At 57.1% G+C, this 19,475-nt stretch overlaps 7 protein-coding genes across 7 annotated transcripts; 2 read left to right on the top strand and 5 right to left on the bottom strand.

Annotated features, from left to right (window-relative positions):
* Positions 1-103: 103 nt before the first annotated feature.
* L226DRAFT_391046 (1,3-beta-glucan synthase) lies at positions 104-5,741 on the bottom strand. Its single transcript, XM_067674485.1, has 9 exons — positions 4,930-5,741; positions 3,896-4,879; positions 2,153-3,845; positions 1,920-2,096; positions 1,485-1,866; positions 966-1,431; positions 578-908; positions 379-516; positions 104-318 (listed from the first exon to the last, which is right to left on the bottom strand). Exons 1-9 carry the CDS (start codon positions 5,539-5,541, stop codon positions 263-265), a joined length of 4,839 nt encoding a protein of 1,612 aa, XP_067536442.1. The 5' UTR covers positions 5,542-5,741; the 3' UTR covers positions 104-262.
* L226DRAFT_390984 (uncharacterized protein) lies at positions 5,742-7,048 on the bottom strand. Its single transcript, XM_067674484.1, has one exon. The coding sequence runs from the start codon at positions 6,966-6,968 to the stop codon at positions 5,943-5,945; it is 1,026 nt and encodes a 341-aa protein (XP_067536441.1). The 5' UTR covers positions 6,969-7,048; the 3' UTR covers positions 5,742-5,942.
* Positions 7,049-8,114: 1,066 nt separating this feature from the next.
* On the bottom strand, positions 8,115-8,815 carry L226DRAFT_390959 (uncharacterized protein). Its single transcript, XM_067674483.1, has one exon. It carries the CDS (start codon positions 8,748-8,750, stop codon positions 8,289-8,291), a length of 462 nt encoding a protein of 153 aa, XP_067536440.1. The 5' UTR covers positions 8,751-8,815; the 3' UTR covers positions 8,115-8,288.
* Positions 8,816-9,067: 252 nt separating this feature from the next.
* On the top strand, positions 9,068-9,895 carry L226DRAFT_461305 (uncharacterized protein; the record flags this gene model as incomplete). The annotated part of the gene is made up of 2 exons (XM_067675640.1): positions 9,068-9,372; positions 9,742-9,895. Coding segments are annotated over 2 exons (459 nt in total), but the record flags the coding sequence as incomplete, so codon positions are not given.
* A 1,848-nt stretch (positions 9,896-11,743) lies between these two features.
* On the top strand, positions 11,744-13,657 carry L226DRAFT_570100 (aspartic peptidase A1; the record flags this gene model as incomplete). Its single annotated transcript, XM_067684401.1, has 11 exons — positions 11,744-12,061; positions 12,115-12,142; positions 12,198-12,301; positions 12,359-12,389; positions 12,441-12,570; positions 12,608-12,633; positions 12,685-12,871; positions 12,935-13,077; positions 13,160-13,278; positions 13,351-13,395; positions 13,466-13,657. The coding sequence occupies 11 exons, from the start codon at positions 11,744-11,746 to the stop codon at positions 13,655-13,657; spliced, it is 1,323 nt and encodes a 440-aa protein (XP_067536438.1).
* Positions 13,658-15,069: 1,412 nt separating this feature from the next.
* L226DRAFT_461736 (uncharacterized protein) lies at positions 15,070-16,564 on the bottom strand (the record flags this gene model as incomplete). The annotated part of the gene is made up of 3 exons (XM_067675677.1): positions 15,070-15,411; positions 15,467-15,636; positions 15,709-16,564. Coding segments are annotated over 3 exons (1,368 nt in total), but the record flags the coding sequence as incomplete, so codon positions are not given.
* Positions 16,565-17,897: 1,333 nt separating this feature from the next.
* On the bottom strand, positions 17,898-19,394 carry L226DRAFT_461042 (uncharacterized protein; the record flags this gene model as incomplete). Its single annotated transcript, XM_067675629.1, has 9 exons — positions 17,898-18,167; positions 18,237-18,287; positions 18,349-18,484; positions 18,546-18,708; positions 18,761-18,863; positions 18,922-18,940; positions 18,994-19,113; positions 19,165-19,258; positions 19,310-19,394. 9 exons carry the CDS (start codon positions 19,392-19,394, stop codon positions 17,898-17,900), a joined length of 1,041 nt encoding a protein of 346 aa, XP_067536436.1.
* Between the last annotated feature and the right edge of the window lie 81 nt (positions 19,395-19,475).

Raw genomic sequence — 19,475 nt, 5'->3', positions numbered from 1 at the left:
AGGGGCCGCGAGCGGAGGGGAGCGGGAGAAGAGTTAGACAATACGCGTTACGGGCTACGGGCTGCGAGGGCAAAAACACTAAGGTGCGACTAAATGATCATGGAATTGTCCATCTCTGCGGGCGAGAAGCGCTATGTAGAGTCCGGCTAATACAGGGATAGGTGGGGTCAATGGGGCCGACGAGAGCATACAGTGTGGGTGGCTAATCTATGTATGGCATGGCATGATGTGGGTGATGATGAGTCGTAAACTATTCGGTCCCTCAGATACTCTGGCAGATGCTGCAGCTGATGGTGAGGTCCTGGCGGAATACCAACGCTGAGAGACAGAACATTGTTAGCGTGAGGGAGATGAACGAGTACGTATGATGATACTCACGGACGGCGATCAACGCGACGAAGATGGCGAAGGCAAGGATGTAGAGGATGCCGTACTTGACGATGATCCACCGACGTTGGCGCTTCTGCTTGATCGAGTACAGAGGCGCACGGATCTGCTTTGAAGGTCGCAACCAGACTGTGCGCAACGACACATCAGTAACGCGGCTTCCCGAATATGACATGAGAACAGAACTCACACAGCATCATCGAGTGAAGCCGATCGATGTAGGGTATGAGGATGGGCGGCGTCAAGAGGAACAAGAGGAGGTGGCCGATGAGGAAGTCGGAGCTCCATAGGGACAGCTCGATGATCTTCACGATGAACTCGCGCGCCGGCTGCGACATGGCATGAGCGCCAAGGCCGCGGCCGTACCACTTGCCAGTCCACCACGCGCGGTTCGTCTCGTCGTGCTTGAACTCACGCGAGAGGAACACCGAGATGAGGACCTTGTGCAGTGCGCGCTGGATGAAGATGATCGCGATGAGACCAAGCACGGCATGCGCGACGTTCCAGAGCTCGAGGAACCACTGCGCAAACAAAGTCAGTAAGGGACAGCGACGCCACATGACGACGAAGAGACTTACGAAGAACTCAAAGAACGCGATCACGCCGACGACACCAAGCGAGTGACCAATGAACGCCATAACCGAACCAAACTTGGGGAACGGCGTGTCAAGCATGGGGCCCAAGAACAGCGAGAACAAGAACAGCACGAGCAGCACCGCCGCGTTCCACACGACAGGGCCGAGGGAGACGATGGCGATACGGATGAGCGGGCTCGGGGGCTGCTTGCCGTCCTTGTCGGGGAACGCCTTGACGAACATGTACGCGATGACGAAGAGAACGGCCATGACGATGGGGAAGATGATCTCCGCAAAGATGACCGCCCGCCACTTTGCACGCGGGACGTCTCCAGACAGCCGCTCCGACGGGTGGCCAAGACGCTTCTTCTTGTATCCAGTGATCATCGTGCGCGAGAGACGACAGTAGCCGATCCACGAGTTGGCGTGCGCCCGAGAGTTGCCGCGGTTCATCCACCTCACGAATTCACTGCGAACGTAGTGGTCAGTGCGAAGCACCAATTTCATGTCGAACATACGTACCGGTAGTCGATGATGAAGTCCGCTGCGGAGAACTGGTGCGGATTGAACAGGAAGGGGGAGACGCACATGGCCAGGATAGAGACCCAGAAGTACGTCACCCAACCCGTCCAGATCGTGAGCGTCACGTAGAGCAGCTCGATGAGCGTACGCATGCCGAGGTAGATACTCGGGCCCGCGAACCGGGAGTAGAGGATGGCGAACGAAATACGCGTCGTCGCGAAGCCACGGCCTGTCGCGATGTACCGAGCACCACCGAAGGTCAAGTTGGTGATGATCGAGTGCGACGAGATCTGGGTGGAGAAGACTTCAAACGCGGGTGACAGCGAACCGAACTGCTTCGCAAGACGGATGACGGCCTTGATGGTACCACGCTCGACGAGTTCTGCGAGTAGATGTCAGTAAGCGTCAGAAGACTGGAAGGGTGCGAACGCGTACCTTGGAGGAAGAGGGGCAGGTATGCGATCATGAACACAAGGAAGATACTAATGATACAGTGGTCGATCCATTGGAACGCAGGCGTGAGGTTGTAGCAGCCAGTGGGACCAATGAGTTGGCCGGATGACGTGTACTTGCAGATCTCCAACTGGCCATTGAGCGTACCCAAGAACACCACTGCGCCAAGTCATCAGCATCCCCACAGACGAAGACGACTAGACATAGCGACTTACTCGTGAGGATGAAGATTTGCACCGACAGGATGACGAGCATGTTGTTGATATGGAAACCGGGGTGGCCGTAGTAGAACGTCAAGAACCGGTCGATGGGCAGCTGCGTGCCGAGATAATAGTACTCCCGACTGAGCATCTGCTCGCCCATACCCGTACCGATCTTCGTCTGGAAGTTCAGGATCGTGCCAAAGCCGAGATCACGACCCTTGCCGCACTGGTAGTACTCCGTGTGCTTGATGCGGCCGCCACGCCCGAACGCGTTCATACCGGCGTAAATATCCTCGTTCAGGTGGAGACCCTTCTGTGCCTTCGAAACCCCACCACGCGTCGTCATGAACAGCGCGTTCAGGAAATCCGGGTGACCGTAGTGCAGCTTGCCGCCGATCCACGCGAGCGAACGTGCAGTGAGCGTACCGAACGTCTGCTCCTTTCCGGCCGCGAGGTCTCCGAGGATACCGATGTTCTCCGAGAAGATGTACTCGCACGCGCCGACGATTGCGATGGGCGACTTCTTGAAGTCCTTGTGGCCCCACTGCGCGTACGGACTCTGGCTCGACACGTTGTACTCCTCGAACTCCGCAAGCACGTTCCGGATCTTGAGACACTCCTCCAGATAGTTGTCCTGGTTCGCATCGATCAGCTGGAGGTACTCGCCGCGGTAGAAGATGATGGCGTGGTTCTGATTGTCGGACTTGCCGTCACCGAGAATGGGGTTGCCGGGCAGCTCGATACGGAACTTGGGCCGCCGACGACCGGTGTCGGCGATGAACTCGGAATGACCGTCGATGAGCGCAGAGAACAAGCGCGGGTCGCCGCCCTCCTTCCGTGGGGGCTCTTCCTCGAGGTACGCGATCTGGAGGTCCGGGTACGCGCGCAGAAGGAACTCGGCGTTCTCCTGCTCCTCGCGGTTGAATTTCGAGTAGCGCTGCATCGAGACGACGAACTTGAACTTGCGGCGGGCCATGCGCTCGAGCTCGCGCTCAAGCTTGTCCGTGTTGCCGCCGAAGAGCTGGACGACCTCGGGGTTCTCGACACGGTACAGGAGCTTGATGGCCTTTGCGTAGTTCATCATACCGGACACCGTGCGGTAGAGCGTCTGCGCACGGAGCGAAGCCCAGATACGTGTGCGAAGGGTGAACTCGGGGGCCGCGGACTTGAAGCCGATGCAGTAGAAGGGGAGATCGTCCGCCTTCGACTGGGCCTTCTCGTCCCCGAAAGGGTTCGCGCCGTTGTACATCTGCGACTCCTCCGCAAGGATCTTGGTATCCTTCACGAAGTTGTCCCACTCGACGGGGTGAAGCTGCTTCAGGTACTCCAGGAGCGTGACGCGCGTGTTCTGGTCCTCCTCGCGGATGATCTCACGCAGTGAGAGGAGGATCTTCTCGCTGTAATGAGGCGTGAGGACCGTGAACGTGGGCATGGCATCGACGGGGAGGGGCTCCGGGACAGCGGTCGTCAGCGACTGAGCGAAGAACGAGATACGTCGCTCCGCCTCACTTCCGGGCGTGAAGAACTCGCCGCGGAAACCCTTGTCGCTCTGCGAGATGAAGAACGCGGGAGCACGGAGGCTGCGACGCCCATCCTGACCGACGTCGACCTGGTGGTACAGGAGCTTCTGAACGTGCTCGATCGACAACAGGTGTTCCCGATACATCGAGATGATGATGGCGTTCCAGATCTGCGAGACAAGAACCTAGAGAAGACACGTCAACACAGGCGCAAACGCAAACGCGTTCGACCAACCTTCGGCTTGTACTTCGTCTCCATATCCGCCGTAGCAAGGATCTTCGAGTAGATCCGCTTCGGCAGACGCGTATAGATATCTTTCCAGGGCGTCCAGATCGACAAGCCCAGAGCGAACGAGCGACCAATGCTGAACACGGTGTTCCAGATGATCCACCAGAGGAACGTGTCGAGGAAGTAGAGCACCAGGTCCATGACATACATGATCGCGAGCGTGAACGCAGCCTGGTTCCGGCAGAGCGCGTTTCCAAAGTACTTGTCGCTGCAGTTCTTCACCTGCATCCCGACCATGACCCGGATGGAGTTCTTGAACGAGAGCGTCAGGAAGAAGTACGACTCCGTCAACTTGCACCCAAAGACGAGGACCCAGAGAATCAGCGACGCGGTGCGAGCACTGGGCTTCAACGAGGGGTAGCTAGCCGTGAACGTCTGACTCGCGAGGTACTTCCTAGATTTGCCAGCAACTCGGTCGCCGAACATGCGACCAGAAGGAAGGATGGCGAAGAGCAAAGTGGCGACGACCGAGATGAAAAACTGGACGATACCGAGGATGAGCGCTAATGAGCCTCCGGGGGACGAACTCTCAGCAATGGCGATGTAGAACGTGGGTCCAGCAGTGAGCGCGAGGGTGATGGCGAGGAACAGAAGCCGTCGTGTTAGGTGGGAGGTGTTATTCCAGGTCGTGGGGATATAGGAGAACTCGGCGAGCGTCGCAGCAATCATGATGATCGTAGCGACAGCGCCTCCCAGAGCTGTTGCAGACCAACGCATAGCAGCAGACCTCTCGCCGTTGTAGACCGTGGGCGAGTTGTACGCGGTATAGTACCAGTACATGGATATGTGGATGACCCATATACGGTTGAAGTTCACGAGCAGGTGACCGAACGAACGCTTCTCAAAGTACGTCTTGAAGAAGACGCGGTTCCAGTCGATCCGGTCGAACTTCATGAATCGTTGCGATGGGGGGAGGTCGACCAAGCGCGTCTGCACGACGTATGAGCGATGCGAAGTCGCCCACAAGATATCGGACTTACCTTGTCAGTCAACACAATACGCGCAATCCCCTCCGGATACCAGAACAACTGGTTAACGTCGTCGTACCCGATGATCTCATTGTGGTCGCGCTCTCTCCGTACGAACTTGCCGTCCACGACCTCGTAGCCTTGGTCCCGAATGAACCGATACAGGGGCTTGATGACCGCGTGCAGATACAGCCCCTCAGGGACAGGGTCTACCCGGCTTTGGCACTCGGGCGAGCGGTAATAGTCGTCGGCGCACTTGAAGATGAAGCATAGGCACTCCGGTACGAATCGGACTTGCGCGGCCTCTCCCCAGAGCAAAAGGTACAGGGCGATCTGCCGCATCCGGTCGTACTGGCTCATGTTGTTCATCGCCTGCCGCCACCGGTCGAGAGCGCTGTTCAACTGTCGCTCGGCGGCCTTGTGACCTTTCGACTTCCGTTTCTGTGATCGCAAGCGTTGGAGGCCAGGGTTCTGCGTGTGGCCGATCGCGTCGTCAAGGTCGAGTTGTGCTGCGAAGTACCACTTCCGGTAGTTGGCATGCTGACCACCAATGTAGTCGGCGTGGAGGGTGAGGAGTGCTTGGTTTGGCGACATACGAGATGCGCGACTGTCAAGCAATTGCATGACAAAGTCGAACTACGAGATCATTGATCAGTTGTCAGCAACGGATATTGGCTGTCGGGCACGATTGCCCGCTCCCTCCTCTTATCCTCGAGCGCTTAGAGCCAACAATCTCGCCGATTCCGAACGGCTCGGTCACTACTAGCCGCCGCGGACGCAGGAAGCAGTACGAAGGGCGTCTCGCCGGGCCAAGACCGCACACACGCATGGCCCTGGGCTGACGCACGTCTGGGCAAATCGCATGCACACGCATACGGGTTGGCCGGGGGAACCACCTCCTAGCGCTTAGAGCCAACAGTCTCGCCGATTCCGAACGGCTCAGTCACCACTAGCCGCCGCGGACGCAGGAAGCAGTACGAGGGGCGTCTCGCCGGGCCAAGACCGCACACACGCGTAGCCCTAGGCTAGCGCATGTCTGGGCTAATTGCATGCGCACACATACGGGAAGGGGGGCTTGGCCGGGGGAACCACCTCCGTAATGCACTACTAGCCGCTGCGGACGCAAGAAGCAGTGTGAGCCATGCGTGTGTGCGGACGCCCTTCATGCAGGTCCTGGGCTGGCGCACATCTGGGCTAATGGCATGCGCACACATACGGGAAGGGGGGCTTGGCCGGGGGAACCACCTCCGTAATGCACTACTAGCCGCCGCGGACGCAAGAAGCAGTGTGAGCCTGCATGAAGGGCGTCCGCACACACGCATGGCCCTGGGCTGACGCACGTCTGGGCAAATCGCATGGACACACATCCCCGGGGAGGGGAGGATGGCCGGAGTAACGACGTGCGTGAGGGTAAGGCGGTGTTCTCGCCGGAAAATGGTGGTAGGAGGAGGGGAGCCGAGACAATCGAGCCCTGGGCCCGGGCTGGGCACGTGAGAGAAAATACGCACCATGTTACGCATCGAGTCTCGTTGGAAACCAAACTTCTGCGTGAGGTCGAGGAAGATGTCCTCAATCTCCTCCTTGGAGAGAGGAATCTGGCGCTCGGAACTCCATGCGGGGTAGGGTTCGCGGACGCTGACGCCGTTGTGGTCGATAAATGTTGGTGTGGAGGACTCGGAGATGCCCATGCGGGGTTGTCCAAGGGACTCCTGCGAAGGGATGTACTTCTGGCCGTAGACATCGACGTCCGAGTCGGTGTCAGGTTGGGCTGCGGAACATGAGAAGGCTGGCGCGAGAATCGGACGAAGATACTGACCGTAGTCGTAACCTCCTCCATGCTCGTAGTACCTGTCGTCGTCGGCCATGCTGCCATCGGAGGCATACGTGTCGCGGTGTCTGTCGTAACGGTCGAGGTGTTCGGAGTCGTTGTCGTAGTAGCGGGGGTCGGGCATTTGCATGGATTGGTGGAAGGGATCGTGGGGGTCGGAGGAGGGCGGAGAGGAGCTGACGTACATGCCTTCCTGGCTATGGGGACCAGGTCGGGCGGCCATGACGGGTGCTCTCGTCGCTGTGGGCGACGACGAGGACGGGGTGGTCGTCGATGTGGGAGACGGTGAAGAAGGGATATCCAGAGACGCCCGAACTCACGGGCGTGACGCACCGTGTGCACAAGGCTGACCCAGACTCTGCCCCAGCCTCACATATCCCCCGAAAAGGCAATCTCGGTGGGGCTCTCGCCATATATAGCGCTCGGCACTGCCGGTCGACGTCATCTCCCTGACTGCGGCTGGAGTAAGTTGAAGGCTTCAACGGTACAGCATGTCTTTTACTTGTTATCAACCCTCATACAAAGATAGTTCGCGGCAACATTAGAGCGTATTTGCAACGAGTTATAACCGCGAAAGTTTGGGCGATTCGCCCGCGTTAGACCAATCAACTACTATAACGCCGGTTACAAACCCGAGTTACAACTCGTTCCAAATACGCTCTACTTTCTGTGTCTACATCTCCTTCGATCAAGCGTATGTTCGAACAGCTTGGCAGGTGCGTTGGTATGGACGGCCTGATCTAGAGGGTCCTGCCGCATTCAACATCTTCTCAGTCAAAGCCGAATGGAACTTCGCCACACGTTGGTTACTCACTAGGTACCTCGGAGTTCCGGCCTCTATCACCAGGACTACTCGGTCCCTGCTGGGTCCCGCTCGGCACGCGTCTTCAAATGATCTGTATCTGTGAGTAGCCCGAAGCTCGGTAAGTAACCGCGACAGTGATGCCACACGACCTCTCAGAATATCGCTCAGTAACACGAGTATGGTTAGTCATCGCCACGGACGTCGGTTTACCTGCAATCCTTGAACCCGTGCCATCGACCGCTACGCTTCAGCAACGCAGCGAAGTCCAATGGTGACACCAGGACATCAGAAGCGCCCAATGCAGCTAAGAAGGTACGCACAGGCGCAGCCCCGAGCCAAGTTTCTGCAGCGCAATGCGGGCTAAAAGTAACGAGTCGTTTCGCTCGCATGCGAATCCCTATGCATCTACTTCACCGCCTTGCAGTACTGTTCCCGGCTCCCGCGATCTTCGCCCAGCTGACTAGGGTTACTGGCACTTTCCTTCTACCCCCTCTGTCACCAGTCGGCTCGCCTACTACTCTGAATCGTCCATAGGTTCCCATAGGAAACCCTTGCCCGCGAGTCTCCTCCATGGGGTCGAGCACGCGCTCACCCTGCAGCCGGTATCAGGCTCCGACGAACCTCTAACCACCGCAGACATGTTAAGGTCTGCTTCCTGCGCCTCGCATCGTCCTGCGGGTACATCCTCAGACTCCAGCTGAGTCGTCACCTCCGGAGCGAACGGCATCCTGATTCTTGCTAATGCCACGGTGTTAACCGCACATTCGTTTCTGATCTCCAGGATGACCTTTCTCCCTTTCCACCTACGACCCTCGTAATGATGCCTACGACGTGCGCATCGTAGGCCTCGTAGGCGTCGGGATCAGCATCGGGAGCTGAGTACCAGGCTGGAGTTGTGGCCATGACTCTGACTCTCATCCCTCGCCTCAGAGTTCTTTCCGGTGGGATAGAAGCTGAGGAGACGTGGATTTTCTTAGCTGTAGGTGTCGCGTCTGTATTCTCTTGTCTCCCAACGTATCCAGCCCATCGTGCGAAGGCCTTGACAGGCTCCTCCGAGTCGCCGCTAGCCTCGCCACGGTCGACTGCTCCGACGGATACGATAGAGGTGAGAGTCGTGGACGACAGTAGATTGGCCGAGGGAAGGGCATGGGCGTGAGCAGGCATGAGGGTACCAGTCGCAGGCAGCGTTCTAGTAGTCATCTCTGACGAGGGGCAGAGGGCTACCGGTGGGAGCCGTCCCACCTTATACCTACTTTCCGCCGCCCTTCTTCTGCTTGCATTATCATCCGCTGTCATACAAAGGATTCTGAGTACAGCCATAACAGACATGCGAACCTCCCCATGGGGGAGTCGAAACCGTCCAGCGGCTATCTTGTGTTGTTGTACTCCGCAGTTGCTGCAGTCACTTACTCGTAAGTAAGACCGCGTGCCACTCGCTCTTCCTCTTCTTCCCTTCTTTCACCTGCTCAATCTGCTCATCTGCGCGCCGACGTCTACGGTCGCGAGCTTTCTCGGCAATGTCAGAACTGGACCGCGCGCTGTCCGAGAACCCGCGCAAACGCGTCAAGCTCGAAGTCGAAGAAGAGCCGGACGTGAAGCCGTTCCAGGACCACCCGACGCTCTACATCGACGACGGCAACGTCATCCTGCAGACCGGATGCACGCTCTTCTGCGTGCACAAGTCGCTCCTGTCGAAGCACTCGTCGGTGTTCAGGGAGCTCTTCCAGCAGGAGAATGCGCGCATGCGCGGGCTGGCGCATTACACGATGGAGGAGACGAGGGAGGACTTGGAGGTGTTGCTGAACGTGATATATGATGGCTTGTGAGTCTCCCTGAGTCCTTTCTTCTACTTTCGTGCAGCGCTGGGAGCATGCGCCTGAAGCGACGGGGTTGAGGTGCATGTCGAGCCTTGCTCTTCGCTAATGTTCAGAGCTCGGGAGTGGCACAATCGCGTGATGTTACTATAAAACCCAACAGAACGTCCTTGAACCCTTGAACGGAACGCAAACTATCCTCATATTATGCTACCTCTCCGGGCGAAGAGATATTGTGCGCCATGAAGCACGAGGACGTACATGACCAAGTGCCCATCATTGCGCACACGCAGTCGCTCGAGCTTTACATGGCGACTCGCTTCTCATCCCGGTCCTATGATCTGTCCGCCATGTTCACGCTGACATCGTTCGCGCAGGCACATCGACGTCAAGGACCTCACGGTCGAGACCTTCCCTACCCTCGCCACAGTTCTCCGCATGGGGACGAAATACAATATCGAGCGGCCGTGCCACGAAATCGTCGCGCGCATTCGCAAGCAGTGGCCCGCGGCGCTCGTGGACCACGACGCGCTGGTCGCGCTGGTCCGCACACCCGTGCAGCAGCAGCTCGCTGCCGACGACAAGGGCAAGGCTCCCGAGGCAGGGCCTGCGAACCTCAACGGGAACATGAACGCGAACGCAAACAACGCTGCCCCGGCTGCTGCTGCTGCGATGCCTGGTCTCCATGCCCCCTTGGTCCAGCAGGGTATGCCATGGAGCCGCTTGCCTATGCAGCCTGCTGGTCATGCGATGATCCACTATAGGCGCTTCGCTGCTCAGGGTCCACATTTCCAAGCCGGCGCACAAGTTCAACCAATGAATCGCAGGCCACCACCGAGGCTCGTCCAAGTGCAATACGACCTCGCCCAAGCGCATTACGACCTCGCTCACGCTAACCAAGCGCAAGCAGCCGGGCCATCGAACGCGAACCCCCCTGGCTCCGCACAGGGTCTCGATGGCGGCGGCGTCGCTGTTGCTGAGCCTCCCGCACCGAAGGAGGACTTGATCATCCACCCCGCGAGCGTCATCGCCGTGCTCCGCGAATGCGGCTACAACGACTCCGACCTTCTCTGCCCGCTCTTCTACACGCTCAGCCGGACGACGGCGCAGTTCGGGGGCGGCGCGCTCGGCCACCACCTCGCCCCGCTCTCCGCCGCGGACATGGAGCGGTTCGTGGTGGGCGTCGAGCGGCTGCGCGCGCACCACACGTCGCTCGCGGTCAAGTCGCCCGCGCCCGCGATCGTGGCGGCGGTGCATGGGCCTGCCATGGGGGGCGGGTCGCACTTCTGCCAGGTGGGCATGCAGCAGCTGTGGACGAGCATCATGCATACGCTCCTTGTCACGAACGAGCAGCACCCGCACGAGCCGATCGAGGAGTGGCAGGACGTCGTCGCGAGCGTGAACGCGCAGTATGCGCGATATTCGATCTGTGCAGAGTGCTGCAAGGCGATTGTGGCGAAAATCCGGGAGTACAGGGCTGCCCTGTGGGGTATGCTCCCGATATTCTTCGAGCTGGCGTAACACTTATCTATCAGTATACCCTTCCCTCCACCTTGGTTGAATGCTCCTCTTGGTTATATGCTTCCTTCTAGGAAACACAGTGTACTACCTAAGTATCTTCTCATCTCTGGGTTCTGATATGTTGTACATGTATTGCTGCACTGATCTCTTCCCGGACGGCCGGCGCCTATCTATACCAGAGTAATGTGCGCTCGAGTTCAAACCTCGAATCCTCTCGCCGCACAGCTACCACGACCTATCGGCAGGAAATTGCCCTAACGTGTAATGGGCTCTTGATGCTGCAGCCTACGCAGCCTCGATGCGGGAGGAAGGCATTGGGGTCGTGCACGTACGGGGTCCGAGGGTCCGCACGCACGGGAGCTTGAGAACCCGTTCCAATGCAGCTTTGTCGCAGCCACGCAGCTGGGAGTGCGTGTCTTGATGACCCTCGACATCGTAGTAAGTGAATAATTCAGGATGAAGTTCTCGGCGAAAGGTGCTGAGTCGCGGGCAGACGCGTCTCGTCACGATCATGTGACGAACGCGTTCAGTGACGGACCATGGTGAGTCAAACTGCTCTTCCTCTTTGTGGACCATACTCATACTTGTTCTAACGGTTCTAGTTGCCTGATATGCATTTGGGCACCCCGGCTAACCATATGTTGGTGCGTTGACCAAGAGAAGATGAAGCAGCGCGAACGCAAATACTGCCAGTGTTCGGGCGCGAACCGAGTAAGTCTCTCTGCCCTCGATATTTCACCGGCATGAGCCCCTGGCGTGCTCTCGATGCGCCGGCCTATATAACGCGCTGTTGACTTTCCGCTCGCCTCCCCATCCCCTCTCCTCCTCCCGCCACGACGCCCTCCTCCTCTGCCCGCGATGCCTGTCTTCAGCCTACTAGTCACTCCTTTACTCGGTTTCGCTCTTTTCTCCTCGGCGTTCCCTCTGTCTCCTCTGTCGCATGGCCAAGGCAACAATGCCGCAGACCATTCCTTTGTCTCAAACGCATCTCCAGTGACTCTCGGCGTCGCCCGCCGCTTCAACTCGGTGGGCTCCTCCAACGTGCTCAAGTTCGACCAGGCGCGCGCGAGGGCGTTGCGGCAGCGAACTCAGACGGACAGTAGCTCAGCACCTGCAGAGGATGCCGATATCTACAGCATGGATGTCGTATCGCAGGTGGTTGCCTATGTCATGGAGGTGAGCCCGGTTTCCAATGTACTGCGACCATGTGACTGACCGACCGACCGTAGGTCGGAATTGGCGACCCTCCCCAAACCTGTACGTCTTCTACTCTACCCTGTCTTTCGTGATGGTTGATCCGTAGTGCATGCAGACAATCTTTTGGTGGACACGGGAAGCTCGAACACGTGGGTAGGAGCCAACAAGGCGAAGCCATTCGTGCGTACCCCATCATCGCAATTTACCGGCAGTGCATTCGTGAGTCCGCTCTTTGTATCATCATGACTATTTGCGACCTACAAGTGACTCCTTCAGGAAGTACAATACGGAAGTGGGCTCGTTGGTGGTGGGTCCTGTACGCTCGATAGACTTGTGTGGGATTAATCCCGCCATGCAGGGCTTGAGGTCATAGACACGGTTACTCTCGCCCCAGGATTGACTTTGCATAATCAGTCCATCGGTGTCGCCGATCTCGCGAAGGGATTTGATGGAATGGACGGGATTCTTGGGCGAGTAGACTCTTTTTGGTACCGACTGTCCCTTCGAACTGATTAGTACCTGCAGGATTGGACCAGAAGGCCTCACTTTTGGTACGTTACGTGTCGCCTCTTTTATTTTACTCCGCGCTCACGCACATACAGGTTCCTTTTCCCCCGACGTGTACAAGTGCGTGCCCACTGTTACCGACACCGCCTGGTCGTCAGGCCTTCTCGACGACTATGAAGTAGGCATCTCCTTCCGACCTTCTAACACGTACGACAACAAGAATGGCCAGTTGACCTTTGGCGGTGTTGATGCGACCAAGTACACGGGAGAGCTGCACTACACGTAAGCCATCTGCATCGTTCGCTTGCATGTACCTACTCATATTGTCGCGCGGGACATCCATAGGCCCATTACTTCTACCAAACCAGCGTCGGCGTTCGTCGGAGTGGACCAGTCGCTCATCTACGGCGATGTATACCCCAAGGTTATCCTCGACAACGCGGCGGGCATTCTCGACACTGGTACTACTCTGATCCTAATTGCTTCCGGTATGTGTCTCGCCCCACGAGCCTGCATGCGTGACAGCGTCATTCAATTGCCATGTCTGTCGTACATCCGTTCCTTTCGCAGATGCATTCGAACGCTACCAGAATGTGACGGGCGGTGTACCGGACGACGACGTTGGCCTGCTTCGTATCACCCCGGAGCAGTACGCGAACCTCGATAGCCTCTACTTCAATATTGGAGGGGTGAGTCATGACTCATGCGTACCCTGACTGCTGCAAATGCCTGCGGAAGCTGATGCCGCATTTGCTTGCCAGGAAGTTTACGAGCTTATTCCCAATGCACAGATCTGGCCACGCACGGTAAGTACCTGATCGGAATCATGTCGCTTGCTCTTTCGGACCTATCCTCGCCTGATACCTTACATTGCAGCTGAACGAGGCGATTGGCGGCAGCCCGGACGCGATCTACCTCATCGTGAATGACCTTGGGAGCATGGCGGGCGGAGGCCTCGACTTCATCAACGGCATGTCGTTCCTCGAACGATTCTACATGGTGTACGACGTCGGGGGCAGCCGCGCAGGCTTGGCGTACACGCCTTGGACGTATGAGGAGATGAACTGACATGATCAGCCAGACGCGAGTGACACTCGCGTGGTCGGGTCTGTGCGTGCGCAATGGCTGGTGTTACGAACATGTACGAGTGGCACCCGGCTTTACGATCTACGTCTATCCTTTTCGTTCATTTTTATGGCGAGCATTGTGAATGTTGCCACGACCGCAGCCACGATCTACGTCTATTCCTTCTCGTTGATCATTGGCTGAGAATGAGCAGTTAGTGCCGTGTCTAAAAGGCGTGAATATTTTGCACCTTGTATGCACACGTGTTGCCTGATTCTTCCAGCACGTGTGTGGATGTGTGGACAAGTGGGGAAGCGTTATCGTATCGTGAAGGGAACGTTGTCAAGGAGTGGGAGGCGCGATGCGGCTGCCCCAGATCTCGGTCTCGTTACGGGAAAAAAGAACGATTTAAATGCGATTGAGCGCGACGGTATCGGGTGGACATGGTTGTGGGGTATACAGGTTGCGACCGGACCTCGGAATATCTGTCACGACCAACAACATGCATGCCGTACGCGGAAGTAGAGCAACATGGGGAGATCTACTAGCGCGTCGAGCACGAGAAACGACAGACATAGAATGTTGAAACGAATGCCGGGAGAGCCGTGAGATTGAAGGTGAATAGGGCGAGCCAGCAGATAAAGAGACGGACTTCCATGGGCGACGTTGTAGGGTCACATTCGTACAGGCGGGCGTCGGGCACGTTTATGGCATGGCGATCTGTCACTCAGGTTGTGTTGCACCGTCGTTCTTCGCTGGCTCCTGTCCAGGACTTCGGAGACCGGGGAGTGGGTTCACGACCTGTGGCAAGGCCTCGCGTTCTCATCACGGTCACTGAGGCTACCGTCGCCACTCGCGCCGTCGTCCTCGTCCGCGACAGAGCTTGAGCCTCACGCTGAACGCTCGTTCTCGACAAGTCCAGAAAGATCGGCGTCTTCGGAATCGCAGGCATTGTCACTGTTATCGTCATCGCTGGCCCGACACTTGTCCACCTCCGACTCGGAGTCAGAGTCGACACTGTCTATCATCCGCTCGGATCCGATACAGCTGGCGAGAGGCGTGTTCTTCGAACTCGGAAGTAGTCGGGCTTGACTCGCGCTCTTCTTCATGGGAGGCCAACATTTGTCCTCCTCTACCTTGTCGAGTATTTGTTCGATAATTTCCCTAAAGCGCGTGTGATCCTGCATAGGTGACGACTGCTGTGGGATGGAGACCGCTCCGGTCCCAGTGACGGCCGCCGGAGAGGACGGGCTAGCTGAAGCAGGACGGGAAGTAGGGTTGTGGGGAGTAGCCTGTATCTCGGTGCCACCCGACCGGGCCGCTCGTCGGAGAGAAAGGGATGCAATGGAGGAGGCGTCGCTCGCGCTTGGCAAGCGGTTGTCAACTACTGAGGGTGGCGGGGGTCGTGTGATTTGATAATGCTCCCCGCAAAGCTTGTGGAGGTTTTCCAGCATCTTGGTGAATGGATGTCCATTCGGGAGACCTTGGACGATGTTCGTCATGCTCACAGCCGCGAGATACTTTGCGGGTGTAGGCCTACGAACGACGATGTGTCCATCGGCATCATCGATGGCATATTCGTCATATAGTAAGCGTATAGTGTCTGCGAGATTCTTAGGGTGAGAGGAAAGGGCGTGCGGAAGATACTTGTAGGTACACCAGTCGAGGATGTGTATGAAGGACTCCAGGTCATCAGAGACTTCATGTCGTTTATCGCTGTATTGCTGTAGCTGCGCAGACATGAACTGCCAGGTACCCTACCGCGGAAGGCATGTGAGCGTGTAAACTGACGGGGCCACCGGTATAACATACCGAACGGAAAATCTGCGTGGGCGAGAAGTCTTCCAGTTGTTCTTTTGTTTTGGCCAAATCCCAGTCCGCGAGCAACCCAATGACTCGGTCTTCGCCAAAGTCCAGAAGCAAGATGTTGCCGACACTGACGTCACGATGCAAGATGCCTAGCTTCCATGCCCGTTCATGCGCTGCGTAGACCGCAAGTCGTCAGTCCACATGTATCACCGCATAACGCGTTCGGGTGCCATTCCAACACTCACCGATGACGGCGTCCGACACACCGATGACAAGCTCAAATGAGCCCTTGAAGGTTTCGAGGCTGCGACAGATCTCCTTGAGAACGATCCGCGAATGGATCCGTGGAAGGTGGCCTTGATATCCGTGAGTGCGCGTGTGCTGAACCACGCCGTCATAGAAGACATCGCCACCGCCTAAGCAGGTGGGAACGCCTGCTTTCAAGACGTCGCTCTCACCCTCCCAAAGCTTCTGGTAGGTTTCAAGCTCCGTTTGCAACCGCGGTGAGTCTGGCCGCCAAATGTCCTTGATGAAGACAGGCTTCTTCGCCGTCTTGTCGTACGCAACCATGCACTTCGTGCCGCGTCCAATCATGGACGAGCTCGAGAATGCTGGGCGGCCAACGAGGAACTCCCGGGTTGAGATGGGATAGGTGCTGTTGCGGCGAACAGGTTCTTGTTTGTCGCCATCAGGCCACTGATACGGGATACTGATCTTATAGATCGGCCAGTTCTCTGTCGCTGCATGCTTCAGAGCCGCGACGACAGTGCTGTTCGTCGCGTAATCCAGATTCTTATGCAGGTCGCGGAAGAGCTGTGCGTCGTCTGGTTGTGCGATTGTGGCTGTTGGATCATGCCCGCGACGCACTCCGTTCGACCCGGGCCCGAAGAGCCTGTAGAGGATAGCGCCCATCGCGCGTGGGTGTTCGGTGTAGTCGAAGCTGCGAGACACATCGACGGCGCCACCGCGATCGAAGTGGAGGAAGCGTGCGGTATGGTCGCAAACGCAGATCATGAACACGGATTGTCGGTGTTGGTGACGGAAGATCTCCAAAGCGTAGTCGGCGAGTTGTTCACGAGCCATCTGCTGCTGCCGTGACATCGCCAGAAACCTGCATACAGTGAAAGGGTATCGGGGCTTGCCGTGTCTGACTTGGACTACGACTTCCCCCAATGCCCATGTCATTCGTGCGTTCAATTGAGCTAGCGAACCATCGGCGCTAGGAGTATCGGCTGCAGAAGTATCAGGTGGACGGGACGCCACGTCCTTGCCCTCCTTCTTGCAAGGTCGCTGATCGATCTCGTACGCTTTCCTAGCCTCGGTCAGGGTTGGAAGAAACGCAAGGTCAGGTTTCAGGGGGTTGCGTTCGCGACCCTCGACGGTTCCAGTACGCGTGCTCTTATGGCTGTCTGTGTATCGCACCACAAAGTCTTTGCAACCGATAACAGCGAGGTACTCATTGAACATATCAGCCTGTCAAAGCAAGCTCTCAGCTTTTCCGAACTGCGTGCAGGACTCAAGTTAGAGTAGAAGAAAAACTGACCAAGTCCGGATGCATCGCTGTCTCCGACGATATATCGACCTTGTGAGGGTTGAACACAAGTCTCTCCAAGTCCTCTCTCTCCTTCTTATAATCAGGTGGCGGTAGCAAGTCGTGCACCCAGTCCTCGAGATTGCTTTGAATCCACTTCATCCCGTCGTCCAGAATGACACGTCACTACTCAATCCTGTCTTGACCGAGCGCCGTCAGGGAATGTATAGGCAAAGAAGGATGGGAAGCTCACAGACGAGTCGAGCTTGACTTTACGTAGCGCGAAGGCTTGGGCTGGCCCGCAATATACCAGAAATGCGTTGGTCAGGCCTGGCGCAACGATTCACCTCGCTCGATATGCGCGGTCCGACACAGCCCAGAACCTTTTAGTGTCATCAATATTCGATTCAATCGATGTTATTCGAATACTTACGACAAACGAGGTGAGTTTACTATAGGTTCAGTGCGAGGGGGTCGTGGTAGTACGGTGTAGGTGTGCACGGCCTGCCGAACTTCGCCAGCACATCATCGCTCTTGCCCAATACGGAAGGTGTAGAGTTAGCGTCGGTTAGTAAAGCATGCCAGATGTGGCGCAAGGAGCAAGAGCGCTACACCATTTTGTGCGCTGCGTCGGGTTTAACAAGTGTTCGATGAGCGGAGGGTGGAACACATCGTATCCCTCGTGGTGCGAAATGAGGGTATGTTGTGGGCACGGGTGCATTGAAGCGGGCTCATGTCCTGGAACAATTTGACTACGTGCGTCGGCATCCCAACATGAGGGCGATGCTGCTTCACTGGCAAGCCGAGGATCGAAACGAGCAGGAATAAATAATATAAAGAACAGGAACACGCACAAACCGACGTACAAGACACACACACCCCCTTGGAGCCAGCCCGAGCGTCTCAAGCAAAGTGATCGCTCGTCACACTAACGTGCACCCTCGGCCCACTCGGCAACACCTCAAGTAGGTGATCGTCCGCATAGGCGTCCTCGAACTTCGCACTGGGGCGCGGCATGGAGTACCGCGGCGAAGCATAGATGGTCCGCGAGCCGTCCGTCCCGGCCTGCGATGAGAGGCCGGATTGCGTATGACTGCGCTTCGCGTGCTGCGAGCCGGATCCGAACTCGTTCGTGAGCGCGATGCGGACGACGATGAGGCATTGGGAGATTCCCTGTGGAGATGGGTGTCGTGTGAGAGTCATACAGAATACTGCTAATAGAGGGCTGGGAGTGGGACGTACGAAGAAGACGGGGATGACGGACGCCATCACGTAGCCGACGTCGTAGTTGGTCTGTTCGGCGCCACAGCTTGTCAGAGGGCGCAGGAGCTGCAGAGGTGCTGAGAAGACGTACCACGACGTGTCCGTTAGGCGCGAGCGAGCAGATCTCGTACAGCAGCAGGCCCACCCACGTCACGAGCGCAGACTCGATGCACGCGCGGACGACCGTGTCGTATCTGTTGTTAGTCGTGCGGAAGCGCGAGGCATAGCTGCGTATCCCCAGTCACGCGTTGAGCGGGGCCCAGTTTGTCTTGAGAGGAAGCCACTTACAATATCTTGAGGATAATCGCGCCTGTAAGGATCGTGTTGATGACGAACATGAGCCAGCCCCATGCGACGGTGATCTTGAGTGTGACCGGGAGCAGCGTGTTCTCGTAGAAGTCGTAGTGGTGGTATGCGGCGAGGTGCTGCGCGTCGGCGGACCAGCATAGGACTACAAGACGACGAGTGAGACGGGAATTCAAGACTCGGAAAGGAGAACGTACATGCGTTGATGATCACGAAGGTTCCGGGAATGTACAATGCCCATTTCTTCCGATCAAAGAGGACGTAGAAACGCCATGCGAGGAGACCGTCGGAACACAGACCCTGGATGCTAGGGGTCAGTCATGATGTCTCCGCGGCGGTGCTGTGGAGTGAAACATACAGCAAACGTGGTGGTAACGCTGAAACTTGTGTGTGAGGAGGCGCGGCGACAACGGACCACGACGGAACTCACTTTCCGATGACTATGAGAGGAATGCCCCACTTGAAGAACTCGTTCGATGAAGGCTCCATAATCCGCGACCGAGCAAATTGCAACGAGCGAGCGATGAAGTGCGCGCATAGGTTCACAAAGCTGCGAGTACGTTTAGAGCGCCTGCTGGTCGAGAAGTGCTATAGGACGTACAGCACGATGGTCACGACCCTCAACCTTCGCGAAGACGAGTCGTTACGTCCGTAGTTGGCCCATAGAGCGAGAATAAATAGAGAGAAGTAAATACCTGCAGGAGCTTGTCAGATGGCAGAAGAGGGAGAGATGTGGTCAGACGCACCAAATAGCCCGCATAAGACCGACTGCACGATCCCGGTGATCTCAAGGAGGTGCCATGCAGCGGCGATGTCGATCGAGTCGGACATTCTTAACCTAGCGGGGAGAAGGTGCGAAGCGGAAACGAAGCTCCCAACTCCCGCCAAGGGAGCAAAAGAGCATGTATATAT

This window comes from Lentinus tigrinus (assembly GCF_003813185.1).
Source record: "Lentinus tigrinus ALCF2SS1-7 unplaced genomic scaffold L226scaffold_9, whole genome shotgun sequence".
NCBI lineage: Eukaryota > Fungi > Basidiomycota > Agaricomycetes > Polyporales > Polyporaceae > Lentinus > Lentinus tigrinus.
This window is presented reverse-complemented; position numbering and strand designations above follow the sequence as displayed.